Source organism: Stegodyphus dumicola, chromosome 1, assembly GCF_044657685.1.
Source record: "Stegodyphus dumicola isolate Sdum_Otavi_A_Nest chromosome 1, ASM4465768v1".
NCBI lineage: Eukaryota > Metazoa > Arthropoda > Arachnida > Araneae > Eresidae > Stegodyphus > Stegodyphus dumicola.
In genome coordinates this window covers 285,159,255-285,178,132 of record NC_140768.1, presented here as the reverse complement: position 1 = coordinate 285,178,132, position 18,878 = coordinate 285,159,255, and the positions used below count along the sequence as shown (strand labels likewise).

The following is an 18,878-nucleotide window of genomic DNA, read 5'->3' as shown; positions in this document are numbered from 1 at the left end:
TGGCAAAATCTGAAGTATGGTTCTAGATCCAGAAAATAGAACTAGCAATAGTGAAGAAAATAACACAGAAGTTATTGAAAATGAAAAAATTTTGATTGACAAATTATTTGGGAATCTTGACACAGCAATTACAGGATTTGAACAATGGAACTTTGTAACTGAACAAAAAATTATATCTGTCTATAGAATCAAGAGAGAATATTAGCACATACACACACACACACACACACAAAAAAAAAAAAAAAAAAAAAAACTTAAACAACTTATATTGAAAGAAATGTTTCTAAAGTAAACGGATATTATGCTTCTTCTTTTTTTTTTTTTTTTTTTTTTTTGTGTGTGTGTGTGTGTGTGTGTGTGTGTGTGTAAATTTTGACATCCTTTAGATCATAAATGCTTCATTATTTCATATTTTTAATTTTATAATTTCTGCATGCCAGCTTACTAGATTTAAACTGATAATCTAATATCTGGAATTACTGAAGTCCCGATCAGTCTGGATCTTGGACTTTGTTCTGTAATAATTTTTTATTGATATCACTTACCTACATATACTGCTATAATTCCTGGAAAGCTTGTAACAATCCCAAATGTTACTGCCTGTAAAGAGAAAAATTTACTAGATTTTTTTAATGATTAATTTTGTTTAAAATTTGAATCACTGAAGTATGATTGAATTAGCAGCACATATTGAGCACTTAATTTATCCATGTACCCTTTATAACAATTTAGTTTATGATTATTCAAATTCAACCAGTTTAGAAAATAGAATGAAATAAGATAAGATATATTCAAAATATTAAATTTAAGTAAAAGTGTAGCTTTAAACCATATTGCAATCAATTTTAACATAGGAAATACATTTCTATATTTTAAACTGTGGCGGGAGGTATATAATTTATATATCTGCTAACTTTATTAATTTCATAATATTGTATAAATATTACAATAAAAATATAGAAAACCATGAATATTCATTTTATTTTTTATTTATATAAGTACATGATGCAGAAGTATACTTCATAGGCACAGTATTTGGTGATAAAAATAGGCTGCTCTCACACTGCTAGATTATATTTTTGGCCATCTTTCATATTTTGAGAAAGCATAGACAAAATTTCATATGCCTATTAATACAAGGTACATCCATAAAATAACTAAACAATTTCTTATAAATAAAAGAAAGTTAACTAACCTTCAGATAAATTGATCTCCTTCACAACAATCAACCATTGTTATACAGTTTTTTTCCAGTGTTTCTTCTGGTCATGAATCACTGTTTAGAGGCATTGAACATAATCGTATGCAAAACGTATGGAACATTTGATTTAATATCTGAAATGTTTTCAAATTTCTGTCCTTTCGTGGCCAACTTAAGCTTCAGAAAAGGGAAAACATCGGCTGGCGATAAATCAGGAGAATATTGTGGGTGATTTATCACTGCAACTGAATGCTTAACAATATACTGTTCTACTGACAATGCTGTATGAGGCTTAGCATAATCATGTAAAAGAAACCATTGCCCAGAAAAAAAAAAAAAAAAAAAAAAGTTTCTTCCTAACTTGTTTTATCCTGTTTCTTAATCGAAAAAGCATATCCTTGTAAAAATACTGATTAATTAATTCATTTTCAGGGACAAATTCATGGTGAATAAGTCCTTTGTAATCAAAAAATGCAATCAGCATTATTTTAGTCTTTGATTTTGACATTCATGCTTTTTTTATGGGAGATTGTCCTTTCTACTATGCTCTTTGTTCTTTTGTTTGTTTTGGGGTCATATAAGCAATATCATATATGTACTTTTCAAATCGTGTGTACTGTTTTTGCTGCAAATTTACCTAATTTGTAACAAAATTTAATGTTATAACATTGTTCAATGCCATTTTCTCATCCTAGTGCCATTATAGAAGTATCAAATATGCTTTTGCTTTGCAGCTGCAGAATTAGAATCTTTTTTACATTATCAAAAAGTCAAGCTTTAATTTTGATAAAATAGCTTTAATAATAAAAGTCTAAAAAAGAATAAACTAGATCAAATTAATTCAGGAAGAGTGCAGTTTGCTGTGGTAACTAAACTTAATTTCTTCCAAATCTTAGGGCTTAAGTTATTATTGTTTAGGTCAGATAGAAAAATGTTATCCTTTCCCCTTCTCAACCACTTAAGAGCCTAAAGTGTGATTGCAGCTAAGGTTAATGCATTGCTACTGGCCACAGTGATTTCCTATCCAGCGGGTGTACAAAAGTGACATACAAAAATCACAGTTGGGAGAAAATCACCTTTGTGACACACCTACCTTTTTTAAGAGTTATATATAAAAAAAAAAAGCTGTTGATCCAGTGGTCTCAGATTTCAGACTGTACTGAATAGATGACAAAGTATGTAACATTTCTCCTTGTTATACAGCTCATAAATTTTTCATAGGTAGTTTCAAATTCAGCTTGTATAAGAGGTTTCTAATTTCCTGTAGTCCTAAACTTTATTGCTTCAAAAATAGATATTTTTCTCTATTAAAGATTGTTTTCTGTATTGCTGTCACAAACTTTCGAAGACTAGTAGTATAAATCAGAAGAATGTACAATTAAGAGTGTTCCAAGATACAATTCCATGTTTATGAATACTTTTTTATATATGTTTCGTGTACATTTGTTTGTATTATATAGGTTTCACAAATGAATTAATATGAAAAGATTAAAACCATTATTACACACAAAAATTATAAATTACTTACTGGAATTGTAATACCAGCCACTAGAAAACATACTGCTAATGTAAAAAGAGGTATTGTTCGCCGTCGAACAAATTCTTTTCTGACTGCTGACCTGTAAAAATAATCAATTCAGTATATAACTCTAACAAATCAAAAACTGTATTATCTTTTCTCCCCTGATTCTGAACTTGACGGAGGGACTTCGCTCTCCTTCCCTCTAAAGTTTGAATTTTAATTGTGCTGCTATTGGCGGACAACAGGAAAATGATTGTGTAGCTATCTTTGGAGGTTCCATGGTATAACATTATGTAATACCAGTGAGCTGTAAATATTACACTTGTAATTCTTTTTATGTTATGTTTAAAATATTTTTTACAAGTGTTTAAATAATTTTTGTCAAGTGTTTATTTTTCTTTCAAAGTAAGGAAATGTATGTTCTTGTTGTAAACTGGCAGCCTAGGGACCAAAAATCCAATTTAGGTGGTTATAAACATATGGCTGAAAATCACCATATTGATCGTCAAAACCAAAAAAAGTTATGATGACGGACAGTCCATGGATACATTAAAGATAAGTAAACTTTAATGTTTAAAGATTAAGTTTAAAATATTAGGTAAATTCAGAACTAAAGGAAAATTTCAGAATTCTGGTCACCTTGACTTAAATTTATTTTCACTGATCATCAAGATCAAGTAAATATAAGAAGAATTCTGATCATACTGACCTAATTTTGTTTCTGCTAATCATCCCAAATCAATTAAATGTTCAAGATGGCCCTGATTATATCATACGAGTTCTGTTGCATATCAATCCTTTTAGTACTAAACAATAAATTTTGAAGTATTGCTGAAATTTAAATGAGGAATTTTGTGGTAGTACCTCTACTTCAGCAATATTAAAAATTAATATTTGAAGAAATATTTTGTATAAAGTTTAAGTCTTTTGTTGTATGCAGGTTTTTCTTATGAATCAGTGAGAATAAATTTCAAATATAATAAATACATAATAAACAACTCTTAGTTTTATTTTGAAAACATAAAAAGGTTTTCAAAACATATTTATTTTGAAAACATAAAAAGGTTTTCAAAATATGTGTCGTCTAAAGTTGCCACATTTTTACACTAATGTAAATTATTGAAATCATTCTATAACAGTTTATGTTCTGAGAATGGCATTGTGTATTTTATAGGTTATTTCAGAAAATCTATATGGAAAGTAATGTAAAATGAGTTATTATTTTGTTTTATGTTTGCTTTTGAATATGTATGTTTGATGTGTACTAAATCTGTATAAAAATATTTTAAACTGTATACTATATGTTGGCATACTCAAAGTTTTAGAAAATTTATTTACTTTCATTTAAGCATGGCTTATATAGTAAAAGGGAAGAAAGAGGATTTAGTTGAATTAGTGGAGACACTAGGTGTAGAGTGATAGAGGAAATTTTAGAATTCCTGAAATAAGTAATGCTATAATCACTAATTCCACATATGATATACAGTTTATGAAAGAATTATTGAACCATCTTATAGGAAAGAAATAAAATTAGAACAGCATGCTGAGAGAGAAATAAATGAATGATGGTTTGAATTGGAGAAATTAAAATTATAGTCTAGTATTACTGCTACCATAACAGAATCTACAGTATCTTCTGCAAACACAGAAATACCTAAGTTAGAAATGAACAAGTTAATTCTTAATTTTGATCGTAAAACAGCTCGCATGAGTTTATTTGTGGACTTGTTTGAGAGGCAGTTAACCTTTCTGAAAGTACCAACTTTAAACTGGGTTCTATCTTGTTAGTATTCTGCCAACCAATGTAACAAAACTAATTGCAAAAAAAATCTCTTGATGATGCTCAGGATTATTAGAAAATTAAACAAATTTGCTTTTTTAAGTTTTATGAACTATGGATAATTTAAAAGTACATTTCTGAAGTCATGCACTACCAAAATATATATATATATATATGGTTTTAGACCACTGAACATCTCAAGAGTTTTTCTAATACCAGAAGTAAGGAAAACCATCTAGTGTTCCCACTTCCTTTGTAACAGAAGTTCTACATCTTTAACAGCAAATATATGAAAAATGTTGAAAATTTTGTTAATTATAGATGCAATATCAACTGATGGCAAGTCTGTGCATTTGCAAACTATTGCGAGTCAAATGCGTGGCACATTCATCTCTCAAAATATCCATTTTCATGTTGTTTTGTAACTTTTAAAAACACTGTTTTTATCTTTTTTTAGCTGGGTTCTCTGAAATTTCTGGTGTACAAAATACTGGATTTTTTTTCAGCTGTTTTATGCTTCTCCAAAGAAAACAGAAGAATATGGCTTACTGAGATTTCAAAAGTTTCTCTTTCTTTTCTGGACCTCTCTTACCTTAGAAACAATTCACAAAAATAAGTACTTATTTTAAGTTTGAATTATACAAATCCGTGATCATAGAGCTCTTTTTTATGCTGTGAGTTCTATCTTGCTCATTTTTCAGAATACAAAAAGAAGATAAACATCTATATTTTACACTTTGTACATGTATACTTTTTTTAAAACAAACATATTATGATACTAGATGTACAATCTACTGATCTAATTGATTGTTATGCTTTTTAGTATGGAAGGCTAATAATCCTTTTACAATAAGAACGTGGTATTTATACAGTGCACGCTCTAATGATATCCAGGGAGTTAAAACAAATGTGTATAATACTTTACTACCATTACTTTAATGGGGAATAGCTATTCTATCTTTATTATATCTGTAGAAATAATATTTGCAGTTTAGCATCTCTCATATATTAAGTGAAATAAGCAATAGTTTAAAATTAATATAATAATTCTAATATATTAAAACTCTGCATGGATATAAATTAGAATCATATATATCATACCATGCAGACATAAAACAAGCCTGTATAATGATTGCATACAAAGGCAGAAAGTTTTGGATGAGAAATATTGATTCTACACATACTCTTCAAGATTACACATAATTAAAAGTCAGTAATTATCCATTAAAGTAGCATTATATCAAAATGTGAAGCTAATTATAGATCCCTTTATTTGAAGGATGTGAAATGAAACTCTTTTTCATATTTTGAAATCTTTTCAAAAGAAGACTCCAGTATGAGTTTTATGAATACATAAAAAAAAAATTACTACAGAAGAAAACTGGACACTTTTGTTCTTTCCTGTGTCCCCTCTGCCCCAATGGAAAATCCTGTTAAAAGCAGGTCATTTAACCACTCTAATATGATTCAAGCAATAATCATAATGAGTTGTATAACAAAATTATTAACTAAAATAGAATAAAATAAACAACTTAGCTGGATTATTTTATTTTGCTCAGTCAAACAGAAATAAACAAATTTTAAAAAATCATTTAAGATATACGAGTTTTATTAAAATTTTATCTGGTAAAACTGGTAAAATTTTATCTTTTGCCTTAATAGCAATTAAAAGGTCATCATATTTCAAGAGGCAGAACAGCAGCATCTCAGAAATAAATTTCTTTCTGTCTCTTAAAACTGAGTATTTTAATTATAATTAAAAAATAGGATTTTGCCAGTTATTAACTATCTATTTCAATAGGGGACGAAATGATGATTTTGATCTGAAATTTTCCAAAAAATTTTTTCCAGTAAGTGGAAGTTAAATATATTTTGCTGTTTCCTGCTGTTGTTTGCTTTGAAATCAAAAATTTTAACTCTGGAATTAAGGGAAGCACAATGAGTTGATACAGATGTACTCTAAAATTTTGGCTTTAAATTGTTCATCATCTTATTAGAATTAAAATATGTTTATTCTGGAGCTTACTTTTTGGCACAGTAAGGACATAAAGCCAGTTTCTTAGTGAATACATCATACTGAAATAAAATGAATATAGCTTAGAAATTTTTAATATAATTTTACATCTTTAAACTTGAAATATAAGAAAGCAGTAATATGTAAATGTCTTAATCAATCAGAAGCAATAATCTTTAAAATACAACTGCTAAAAACTAATTTATATTTCAATCTTTGTGTCCATAAATATTTTTGAGTAAAATTCTATGATGAAAAAGTAATATTCTATATTGCATTCAATAAAAATAAAATACAAAGTATGCATTTTTATTATGTGTTTCATAGCTACAACTGCCCCAGTTTTACTGGAAGAATCTCGGTTTTTCATCACATCTCCCAGTCTCTTGGTAAATCAGCAGTTTTTAATTTTTAGCCTTTACTAAGAAAAATGTTTCCCAGCAATAAATGAAATTGATTGAAGAAATGAAACTAAAATTAGGCAAATTCCAGTCCCCAATAGCTAATGATTTTCAGAAAAAATCTTCTTACTAAATTTTATTTCATATGAATTGTATTTTTTCTTATTGCATTTTATTGATCTAATTAAATTTTTCTTGTTCAATTTCATTTCATCTGAGTTGTTTTAATATACTATAGACAATTGTAAATTTTTATATGAAGATTCAACTGATGTTTAATCATTGTATTGTATTTAATATGTTTACTCCAATATATGGTTTTAAAGTTAAGCTAAGTTTATCAATAGAAATGCTATGCACATTGATTATTATTATTATTTTCCTCATATTTAAAATTACTTTGATAAATAAAAGCTTTTATTCATTATGCAGAGTTAATTACAAAGCAAATGTTAATTACAAAGCAAATCCTTTGAAAACCAAATACACTGACTACCAATAAGTATTTGGACACCTATGCAAATGACGATATCTGCGGCCCTAAGGTACGTCATGAACTCCGCCAGTATATATTGTGTAGGAAACAGCATCGGCTTTAGTCGCATGCAAGATGCCTCGCAGTTCGAAGCTCTTTGATTTCGAGAAAGGTAAAATTATCGGGTATCACAAATGTGGCCGATCCTTAAGGGACATATCTAGCGAGCTGAAGTACCCAAAATCGACAGTGGCCTATGTAATTAAGAAGTGGAAGGTGAGCGGTGATTGTTGGAATGTGCCCCTAGTCGGCAGACCAACGAAACTGGGAGATAAAGACTGACGAGTGCTGTCCAGAGGAATTCAGAAGAACCGCATGCAACCGATGGCCGTCATCCGCGAGGAGTTTCAACAGGCATCCGGAAGTATTGTTTCAATGAATACCATCCGTAAGGAAGCACATCTGCTTGGTTTTCATGGTCGTGCTGCTGCCCATAAGCCTTTGACCAAAAGTCCAACCGCGCTGCTCGGTTAATGTGGTGCAAAGCACATCAAAATTGGATCGTAGATCAACGGGTTCTTTGGAGTGACGAATCAAGGTTCAACATTTACTGCTCGGATGGCAGGGTCTGGGTCTGGCGTTTACCTGGAGAACGTCTCCTGCCAGAATGCATTGTGCCAACAGTCAAGTTCGGCAGAGGTGGAATTATGGTCTGTGGGTGTTTCTCCTGGTATGGGCTGGGACCCTTGGTCCCCATTCATGGTAAGCTCAACTCCGATGCCTACTGTACTATTTTGGATGACAATGTGCTTCCTACGTTGTGGCAGTTTTACGGGTTGGACCCCTGTTACTTTCAGGATGACAATGCCAGTTGTCATGTTTCGACATTAACCAAGGGTTGGTATGGTGCCAATGGAGTTCATCGAATGGACTGGCCTGCCCAGAGTCCAGACCTGAACCCTATCGAGAACCTTTGGGACGAGTTGCTTCGCCGAATTCAGGGGTACACTACCCGTGCAAAATCGGTGAAGGAACTTCTATGTCTTCTCCAAGCCGATTGGAAGAAAATACCACTAGCTGTCATACAAAGACTTGTGGAAAGTATGCCCCGGAGGGTCCACGCTGTAATTACCTCTCATGGAGGCTCTACCAACTATTGATTTTGAATAAAGTTAGTTTTTCTGTTCTATCACAGGTGTCCAAATACTTATTGGTAGTCAGTGTATAAACATACATCTCTACAAAACAATTATTAAAACTATTTAATTACTTTTTGCACAACTTTTTGAGTCTTTTTTCAGGATTAATAGATTTTAAATTTTAATTAAAGTTTTACACTAAATAATATAGTTTTTTCCCATTTTTGTGTAACAAGAGTCAGATTTTACTTAAATTTCATTCAATTAATATGCAGTTTTTTTTTTTTTACTAAAAAATGTAAATAAATTTTCTTTAAAAGTTTTTCTTGTGGTTTCAAAATTACATATTTCATACAAGATTTTAGCCTTTTAAGCGATTACTTTCTCACCAAGGTTTTGTAGTTTCGCCAATGAAACCAAAATGGCAAACCTGTATATCACTTCTGTTTCGCATCTCATAGTTGAGACTGGTGTCTAATAAGAGTGCTCGAGGTTCTTAATTACTTCTTGTGTATTCTAATTAGTTTTTTTTCAACAGTGTTTTATAAATTCACTCACATCTTTATTCATTGGATTATCTGTTTAAAAGTAAACATTTTGATTTAAAATTCTTCACTGAAGTATTTTGTTTTGTCACTTTTGATTTTAATTTTAATAAAATAGTATTCTCTTTTTTTTAAGATTTTTCTAATTATTCTAATTAGAAATTATTTTTTTTTCTTGCTTTGGAGAAGGGCCATAATTTTCGGGTGAACTATTATAATTAAAATGCATTGAAATGGTTCATCGGCTAATTCTGGATACAGAAAAGCAGGGATTTTTGTAGGAGAGAGATTTCAATTGATTTCCTCCCCACTGATGAAGTAGCATTGAAGTTGATTGAATTCCTCTTCTGTTTATGTTCATTTTTCTTTACATTTCATTGATTTTTTTAAATGGGGTTTTATTTGTTTAAAGTGTTTAGGCTTTTAACATTTTTAAATTCTTTGTTGCAATTATTTGAAATTTATTAATTATGAATTTCAATTTTTGGTCTTTGTGAAATATTAGTTCTAAATTTCTTATTTTATATCTTTAATAATTAAATGTTAATATATTTTACATTAGAACTGAATTACACATAGTTCATATAAAGTAAATTAAAGTCAGTTTGGAGTTCCTTGCAAATGGTGTTGCCACAATGCCAGAACCTCCTGATTTCCTCCATTTTCTCACAAAAATCTTTCAGTTTTTAAAATTTAAAGGTCAGCAGCTATGATATTTATGGACTATGTCAATAAAGTATATTTTTTATGTAAAAATTACAGTTTTCAGTATAATATTATACATAGCAGATTCAAATTAGATAAGAATCCAGCAGAATTAACAAGGAAAAAAAAATAAAAGCAAAATATACATTTCAGTCAATAAATATGTGGTTTATAAAAGGGGTATATTTCAGCATTCATAGGTAACTCAGTCTTTTAAGGGTTGTTATATGACATATACTTACATTTCAAATGCAAAATAATTTCTTACTTTTAACTAGAATGCATGCAATGTTTTTAAATATGTATCACAGTAAGTCAGAAGTTAAAGTATTCACAGTTCTTAAGCTTTAAAAAATAAATTTTAAACTTTATAATATTATTATAAACTTAGGAATATATAACATATTAGACAGAAAATAGCATTATTTTTTAAGTAAGATATTTTTATGAAAAGTTATGATGTTATCATACATAATTTACCAAATTATATGCATAAATGGATTGCTGATATCTTTTTTAGCAATAATAATATTGTTCTATGAATGTACTAAATAGAATGGAAATTATATAGCTATTATCAAGAAAAATTTAAAGCCTGTGTTCATATCTTTTTCCTGCCAAGTCATAACTCATAAATGTTAAATCAACAAACATATTTTAATTTCATTTTAAAAGGAATGCAAAACTCTGAGAAGAAACATTGTATTAACTCATTTGCAATTTATTTGCTGAATAAGAATAATTAATTTTGCATAGCTGAAACTTAGATAGTTAATAATGGATGCTGTACATTATAAATTTTATTGAACATTCAGTTACTCGTTATTTAATTTTGTCAACAAATACAAAATAGGTATTAAAAAAAAGTACTCAATACTATTTTGTATTGAATACTTTTTTTTTTTTTTTGACCAGAACTCTTCGTATATAGTAATATATCCTTTCAAAATGTTCATCAACAAACATTTCTTGATTTCATTTTAAAATGACTATAAAATACAAAAAAGAAACATTGTAGTAACTTATTTACTGAATTAAAATAGTAAATTTTGCATACATAAAACAATTAAGTCTAATGATGGGCATTATAAATTTTATCATGCATTCAGCTATTTGTTACTTAACTACATCAATAATAATTATGCATTGAGTATTTTTTCAAGACTATTAGTATATAGTTTGGTCTTCCAGCTTTAGATTAAGATTCAAGATCTAATTTAAAATAATCACTGCAAGAAATTAATATTTTTATTTCATTATAATAAAAGTACATTTCACAGATATTTTTTCAGATGGGACATTAACATAAAGAGAAATAGAGTACCCATTTGCAGGGCCAGGGTAAGTCTAGCATAATTGACAACTAATTAACAATTTTTAATTAATTCTAAGAATATGAGATGATCTGATAATAATTTTAATCATGAAGAAATTATGAGCTAAAGCATGAACAAGGTAAGTCAAAGTTCTGGAGGAACCATCTTTATTTTGTGAACTTTTACAAGAACTAGAGTTATAATGATAAGTGTAAAAACACTCTAAATTGTGTAGGAATATTATCATCATGGCTACCATTCTGTTTGAAATTTTAAATGGGAAATGAAGCATAAGCTATATGATGTTAAAATTTTCTCAAAAACATGAAGTTACTGTTGCATTTTTGATATTTTGATTCATTAAGATAATAATCACTTACGAAGTTGATGTAGTTAGTTAATGTATGTTACTTCTCCATTCCACTGATATCCAAGAATGAAATGAGATTATCTTCATGAGAGATGAAGCTTCATATTATAAAATTATCCTCATGTACAGTTTTGGTTTTGAAGTCTTTTTCACTTAATGTTGTTAATAATTAAACCTTACGGAGATGCTAGGTGTTGGTATGTAACCTATACGGATAGTTAAATCTGATGCTCATTTCCAAGCATATGTTGTAGTCAAGACTATTTTTGAACGTAGCTATAGATACAATGGCTATTCCTTCATGCTGCAGTTTCAGGCATCCACTATGGTGCCTGTCACACACTAATCCTATTTTATTGAATATCTTTATTTCTGTTTCTGAAATTAAGTAACTTGTTTACATAAATATTAGCTTGGGTAAAGGTTTTTATAGTCATCAGCAATAATATCAAAGCTTTCTCCACTACTTACAAGGTTAACATTTCATTTCTGGGTGGTTACTATTACAGTCAGTTACTTGGAATGAAGAAATAAAAATCAATTTTTTCTTCCTAGCACCTTATTTCCTAAATGAATCAGTGCCTACAAGCAGTAAAGTTATTGAACACTAATAGTTCAACCTAGATTTGATTCCAGATGAATGGAAGATGGGCCATTTCCCTTAGAATATTCTCCACAAAAGCATCTGTCCCCTTAGGCAGATAGCTCTCTTATGTTTTGCCATAATCAAATAATCAAGCCAAACCTATATGAGTAAAGTTATAAAAAAATAAGCTAACTGCGCTGTTATTGTTCTTGACAAAATTCTATTTTAAATTTAGGTACCACATGCTCTATTTCCCATTAAAAAATTTCGAACATGATTTAAGATGGCAATGAATGATACTCGCATTACTGAACATATGTTGCTGTCTTCCCATTACCCATGCCAAACATTTAGTTTTAATTCTTATATTGGACTATGATATAAAAGGTTGTTTCTAGACTTTGACTAGTGAAATAATATAATAATATAGGCCTTCTTTTAAGTATGATAAGTCATGAGATAGATTTTTTTTAAAGTATAACTTTCACAAACTGATAAATCAAATTTAGGAAGTTCAGTCCTGTTCTTTCTGGTATTTATCTGCATTGTTTTGGAAATTATTAAAAAAATATTGTTTCATTCTTATTTGCAAGGTTAAGCTATTTATTATGGTCAAGCATAGATTAGCTAACTTTCTTAAGATAGTTAGCTTTGTGAAAAATGTTCTAGTTCATTTTAGGATGATGCCTTTATATTTTTTGATGACATGAGTTATAATTTAACAAAAGTCTTCTCAATAAAATTTCGACCTTTGATAGTCTTGAAAGTAAACAAATTTAATTTCAGCCCTACAATTTATAGAACTTTTCCCCCTATTTCCTTTCTTTTGGGGGGAAGGGGTTATTATCATTTTAAGCCAATAAAATAAAAATTGCTTTCTCTGCTTTCATACTTTTTGTGCACTTAATATTTATTCTTTGTTTTTTCCCTTCAAAAATATAATTATTTAAGAATTATTAACAGCAGTTTCTCTTCTGTTATGAACAGTTTTCAAAAAATTTTCTTCATTCTGCAGATATTCCCCCCCCCACTTAAAACATAACAGTTTCATTTTTTTCATGAGTCATATCTTTTTTCTTTCATTTATTAGTAAAATGCCCAAAATTCTCCATTTAATTTCCATGAATTATATTTTTTCTTTTAACAAATAAATTATTTAATATCCATTAAAACCTAATGAACATTTGAATTCTAAGATTATTTATAACATCTGCAGTAGTTTTATTAATGCTTTAAAAATTTTGAGTGATTGCAAATAAATGGAAGTAGCCAAGAAGTGGCATTTCTTTAAAATACAGCTTTATAAATTTTACACAATATTTACACTTACAATCATATCATTTATTTGAGGCTTCTTAAGTAACAACATAACTTCAATTGTAGATAAAATTAGAAACCAATAAAATGCATCCGTGCCATAATACTATCTTTTTTGTTTTAACCACAAAAGACTGCTACAAAAATAAAATGGGTCATCTATGAAACTTACAAAGAAAATTTCATATCTGCCAATGCTTGTGCAGTGTGGTAAAATACACATTAATGTCAAACAACATTCAGAAATACACTGCTGGCCATTAAAATTGCAACATCATGAAGGAAAGCAAATACAAAAAAGATATTTATTGCACGTAAACAGTATGGCATGAAGACAAAATGATTAAATTTGTAAGCATTTTGATGGTTTACAGGGGTGTAAAATTAGCTAAAACAGCTGCCACCCCTGGCAGCTAAAATGGCCCTTACCCCATTAGGCTTAGAGTCAAACTAGGCTTGGATGACAGAAAAGGGCAAATCAGTCAATGTTGCTTCAAGTCTATGCCACACTTCATTAACCATATTAGCTGGAAAGGAGTGGCAGGCCAGCCTGTCAGCAACCCATGACAAGGTTTTTCAATGGGTGACAAATCTGGAAACGTGCAGGCTAGGGCAGTAGTCGAATACCGTGTGTCTTGAGGAAGGTCAGAACATGACATGCAACATGTGGTCTTGCATTATTTTGTTGGAACATGGCCTTTGGGGGCATCAAGATAAGGCACAACTACTAGACGTAAGATGACGGAAATGTACCTGTGTTCAAATTACCGCCGATCCGAACTAGAGATGTGCATGTCATGTACTCAGCAGCTGCCCAAACCATCACACCAGGTGCAGGGCCCCCTATGCTAACATTGAATACAAGCAAAGGATGTGTCCTTTGCTTGTATGTCCTTGGACACTCCAGACACACATATGGCCATCAGAATACTGCACATAGAACCGGGACTCATTTGAAAAGGTGACACTGTATCACTCCTGCACCCAGCTTTGTCGTTTGGTGCACCAGAATCGTGTTCTCTTTCTATACTGCATCGTCAAGGCAAGCCAAATTAATGGCCACTCTGCTGTTAGTCCACGCTGCTGCAAACGTCGATGCAGCTTATGAGCTGATACTGGGCATGCTGCAAACATGCCCATTTCCTGACTAAATGTCTACAATGTGGTTGTAAGGTTTTGCAGGGCTGACCTCACAAAATGTCTGTCCTCTCTGATGTTAGTCATGGGAGAGCATTGAGATCCTGCATGTCATTCAATATAACCCTCAACAAGCCATCGATTCCGTATTCGCATGACAGTGGTTGGATGTCGACCAGTGCGATCCGTGAAATCACGAAATGATAATCTACACTTTCGATAGGCAACGATCCTGCCTCTAACTTGCTTGTAAGCATTTTCTCTTCTTATTCAAGGCATAATACATTATTCTGAGCAAACTCCAACCGTACAAAGCACTTTCTGAATGAGAAATCCACTACACAACATTTCTTTTATGCAGTGCTTCAGATGTCATTTCTCTCGACTGCATAGTCTAAATGTGCTGAAATACTAATCATTTGCATATCCCAACTTCTTCCTTCCATGTAATTTTGATGTTCGTCAGATCATTCCTTCCTGGTGTTGCAATTTTAATGGCCAGCAGTGTATTAAAAGAATCTGAAAGCAACAGATTGTAAGAACTACATAAACATGTGGTATGGAGTGTGGACATGTGGAAAATGCATAAACATGTGGGAAAATGCATTTGTGTAACTTATTTACTATAAATTAATAAGAAATATATTTAAAAATTGAATGTATTTTTAAGAGTATATAACATATACACTGGTCAAATATAAAGAGTTTTGAAATTTTAAGGAACACAAGTATTACATCTGAGTAACAATTCTGTTGCTAATCTTCATTGATCTGTATTCAATTCTTTCAGTTTTTCTTCCTCGGTGAAACTATACATACAAAAATCATCTTTAATTACATTTCTCTCAGACCTAATCTATCAACTTTAATTAATGATTTAAATGGCAATTTCTTAAAACATATTTAAAAAGCTTTAAATGTATCCATCTTTCAACAATAAGTAAGTATTAATAATATAGGGTGTAGAAAATAATGTTTTTTTGTTCATTAGGAAAATCTTTGTTGCATAGTATAATGAAAAATAAGGAAAATGATTTTTAAAACAGGTTTCTTGATGACTAGCTTGTATTTCCAATGTAAGCTGCAGCTCTAAAACCTACTTACTTGAGTAACTGTTTTGTTTCACTAGCTACTTCACTACAATATGGCAAAATTTAGGGAGGAAATTCAACTGCACTATTTTAGTCATTGACTAATTAATTATACGTGACGCATAAAATTATAGAAATTTTTTAGAATATACTTTTATGTGTATAAAATTCAAGGTCAATCAAATAGCTATTGAAACCTTGAAGATGTTTGTGTTGTTTTCAAATAAAAAATATATCTGTAAAATTGAAAAAAATACGTGAAGTAACAGAACTAATATATGAAGAAAGTTAGTACCTGAAATATATGATGGCAAAATGCACAAGAAATGAACACAATATTTGCAGGATTTGAAATAGCTGCACTTCTGCCTGTCTTCTGAGCAATATCTATCAGTGTTGCACTATAACAACAAAAAATAAATAGTTTTCTTAACAACAGTTTATTTTGTTAATTCACAATCTTGTTTTTGTAATAAAATTATTTATTTATTTTTAAATTAGATACCCACATAAAATTCTACAGTTATACAATTGCATTCTCTATGGTTTAGAAATGGAAATTAAAAAACTGATGGCGAAAAGGACTAAATTTAATATTATGATTTGGATGGAGAAAGTGATAGTATATACACTTTATAAGTAATTTGTGTTGTACTCATTAAATTAAATCATATGATTGTACGTGGTTAAGTAATAGCAACCACATTATTCTTTATTATTCAACCACATCTATTATTCTCATGAAATTAACTGTGTAGTTAATAAAATTAAATTAAGTGAATTTATTTTTATTTCAGACAACAAGCAATATTTTTTTATGCAAAAAGATACATTTAAAAATTTAATTGGATAAGAAAAATCTATTTAAACTTCTTAAATGTTAGAAACTCATTTATTTAAGCATTAAGATAGCATTTTTTAAGCAGAATTCATAGGAACCTCAATATTTCATGAGAGAAATATTAATTAATAGGCTGTCATATGCTCATATCTAAGTGTAAATCTAACCACATAAAATATTTGTCTAGGTATTTCCTAAGACATGTACTTCAGCAGTATTAAAAAAATAGCTTTTTGTGCACCTATACAAAGGTTTCGTATAGGGACACAACATTAAAAAAAATGAGGGACACAACATAAAGATTTCTATAATTACATATAAGTGCAGATTCAAGTTAAAATGTTTGGTTCTATATCTAGAGTGTTTTTGAATATATATCGAAGACTATGCAATACTAAAAAATAAAGCCCTATATATATGTTGCATTTTTTACTTCATATTCAACATAGATTAAAAGATATTCAGTTAAGAGTAATAGGAAAAGTAAGTTTGAACTAGAGACTACAAAATTATATGAGGGTAGCATTATTGCATTTCAAAATCATATAATAGGAACAATGAAGAATAATATAATTTTCAGTTATATGTAGTAGAAAATATTTTAATTATTATTGTTATTTCTGTAATAAATTAATGCTTTTTCACTTATTATATAATTTATTTTGCCATTAAAAGGGTTAATTTTTTAGTTTTCTATATAATGTTCCATACTACTGCTATCTTATCAGTAATATTGATTGCACTTACTTAATTGTGAAATTTATGAAAAGTTATCCATGAATTGGATTATTTAGTTAGAGAACTATTATTAGTTACAGTGAATATTTGTCATATTAAATTTTTTATCAAGAGAACCCACTCGAAAGACTGAAATTTGAAGTTTTGCATTCCTCTTTCACCACTGCTAATCTGTCAAAAGGAATTTCAGCAAAGAGAATATACCGCCACTAACATGCATGTCTTATCTGTAAAGTGAACTCAAGCCTAGAGAGCCTATATTAATCATTATATTATCTGGCATTGTTTGTTCCCAAGTTAAATTCGCTAGCCATAAATACAAATATTGTGTCTTATGCCACTAATGATTGTGAAATATTCAGAACTGACTTTAATTATGAAAATAATGGGTTAAACAAAGTTATGGAATTTTTTAAATTCTAAATCAAATAAATTCATACCAGTTAGGTCTAGGGCACATTATTGTACGAGCTGAAGTTTTGCACACTAATAAGCAATTGCAAACGCATCTCACAAACATTTTATCTCCAGGAGGCTTTCTAATTGGCTAAAAGCATAGAATCATTAATTAAAGAGTATAAACTACTGTAAGCAATGAAAATTAATACTTTATCAATAATTATCAATGGATGTTCAAATAAGTCATTTAATGAGTAAATATAAAATATTACAATCACATTAATTATCTGATATTTAGCAAATAATCAGAAGTCAAGGCTACATTTCAGTTTCATAAAATTTCTAGATTATAATATGAAGAAGTAATATTTAAAATTGCAAAAACTCATTTTGGCAACCACATTTCCAAACCAAATGTTTTTGTACTTTACTTCTATGTGTTTCACTTGTTTAATTTGCATAAATAACATTTTTAGGAGGTATTTCTCTGGTATTATGTTGTTAATTCTCTCTTTTCCAAACAATCAAATATTGATTCTTATTACATTATAATTTCAGAACTCGCTTTTGTTTAGGCTGCTATCAAAATTCATATTTATAAATAATGAAAACTACAACAAATTAGCTTAATCTATGTCCCAGTCTCTGACCCTCTCCACCTCAAATATATATTTGAGCAATCAGGACATTCCTTCCTTTATTTCAATAAAATTCCAGTTCAATGACATTCAGATTTCTGTTATCCACAAGAAGTTTAGTAGCTAGTAAAATCCAACCTTTCAATAATATCACTTTCAAAATAAAAGGATTACTGCATCACAAGAGATAACACTGTCTCCTTCCTTTGATAGAAAATTATTTTACCCAGTACAGTGAAATGAAGTTTTGAGGATGTTCAAAGAGAGTTTCACCAATATGCACTCACACATGATAATAATTCACTGCCATAGAAGGAAGATCATATCATTATCACTTAAAATGCACTCAGCCATTTTCATTTGGAGCCAAAGGTTTAAACTTTCCATTTAATAACAGTTTTGTTGAAATCTAGGCAAATTCAGTCTTGGACTGATATTACACTTGCTTTCTTTTGTATATGAAGTCTTCCAAAAAAGATATACTTGGATCATTTCAACCCTTGAAAGATGCAATGACTTAAAAAAAATAAATAGATAAAACAAACAGTGAAATCTGAATTTCATTATATTTCTAAAGCTGTAAAATTTAGCTTTACCTTTGATACATGTGCTTCTTTCACTATTCTGCATTTACACATATCACATTTCATATCTGCAATAGCA

General features: G+C 29.7%; 1 protein-coding gene across 2 annotated transcripts in view; it reads right to left on the bottom strand.

The window, feature by feature from the left end:
* Positions 1 to 18,878, bottom strand: part of LOC118195297 (type I phosphatidylinositol 4,5-bisphosphate 4-phosphatase-A-like) — a 42,869-nt gene that overhangs the window by 4,134 nt on the left and 19,857 nt on the right. The window contains exons 4-8 of one of the 2 annotated variants that reach the window (XM_035366592.2): positions 17,619 to 17,725; positions 15,895 to 16,000; positions 6,530 to 6,579; positions 2,730 to 2,820; positions 546 to 600 (exon numbers count right to left, since the gene is read on the bottom strand). In XM_035366592.2, the coding sequence (XP_035222483.1) occupies positions 546 to 600; positions 2,730 to 2,820; positions 6,530 to 6,579; positions 15,895 to 16,000; positions 17,619 to 17,725 (409 nt within the window). The remainder of the gene's footprint in view (positions 1 to 545; positions 601 to 2,729; positions 2,821 to 6,529; positions 6,580 to 15,894; positions 16,001 to 17,618; positions 17,726 to 18,878) is intronic. The other variant, XM_085808161.1, reaches the window with a different exon arrangement.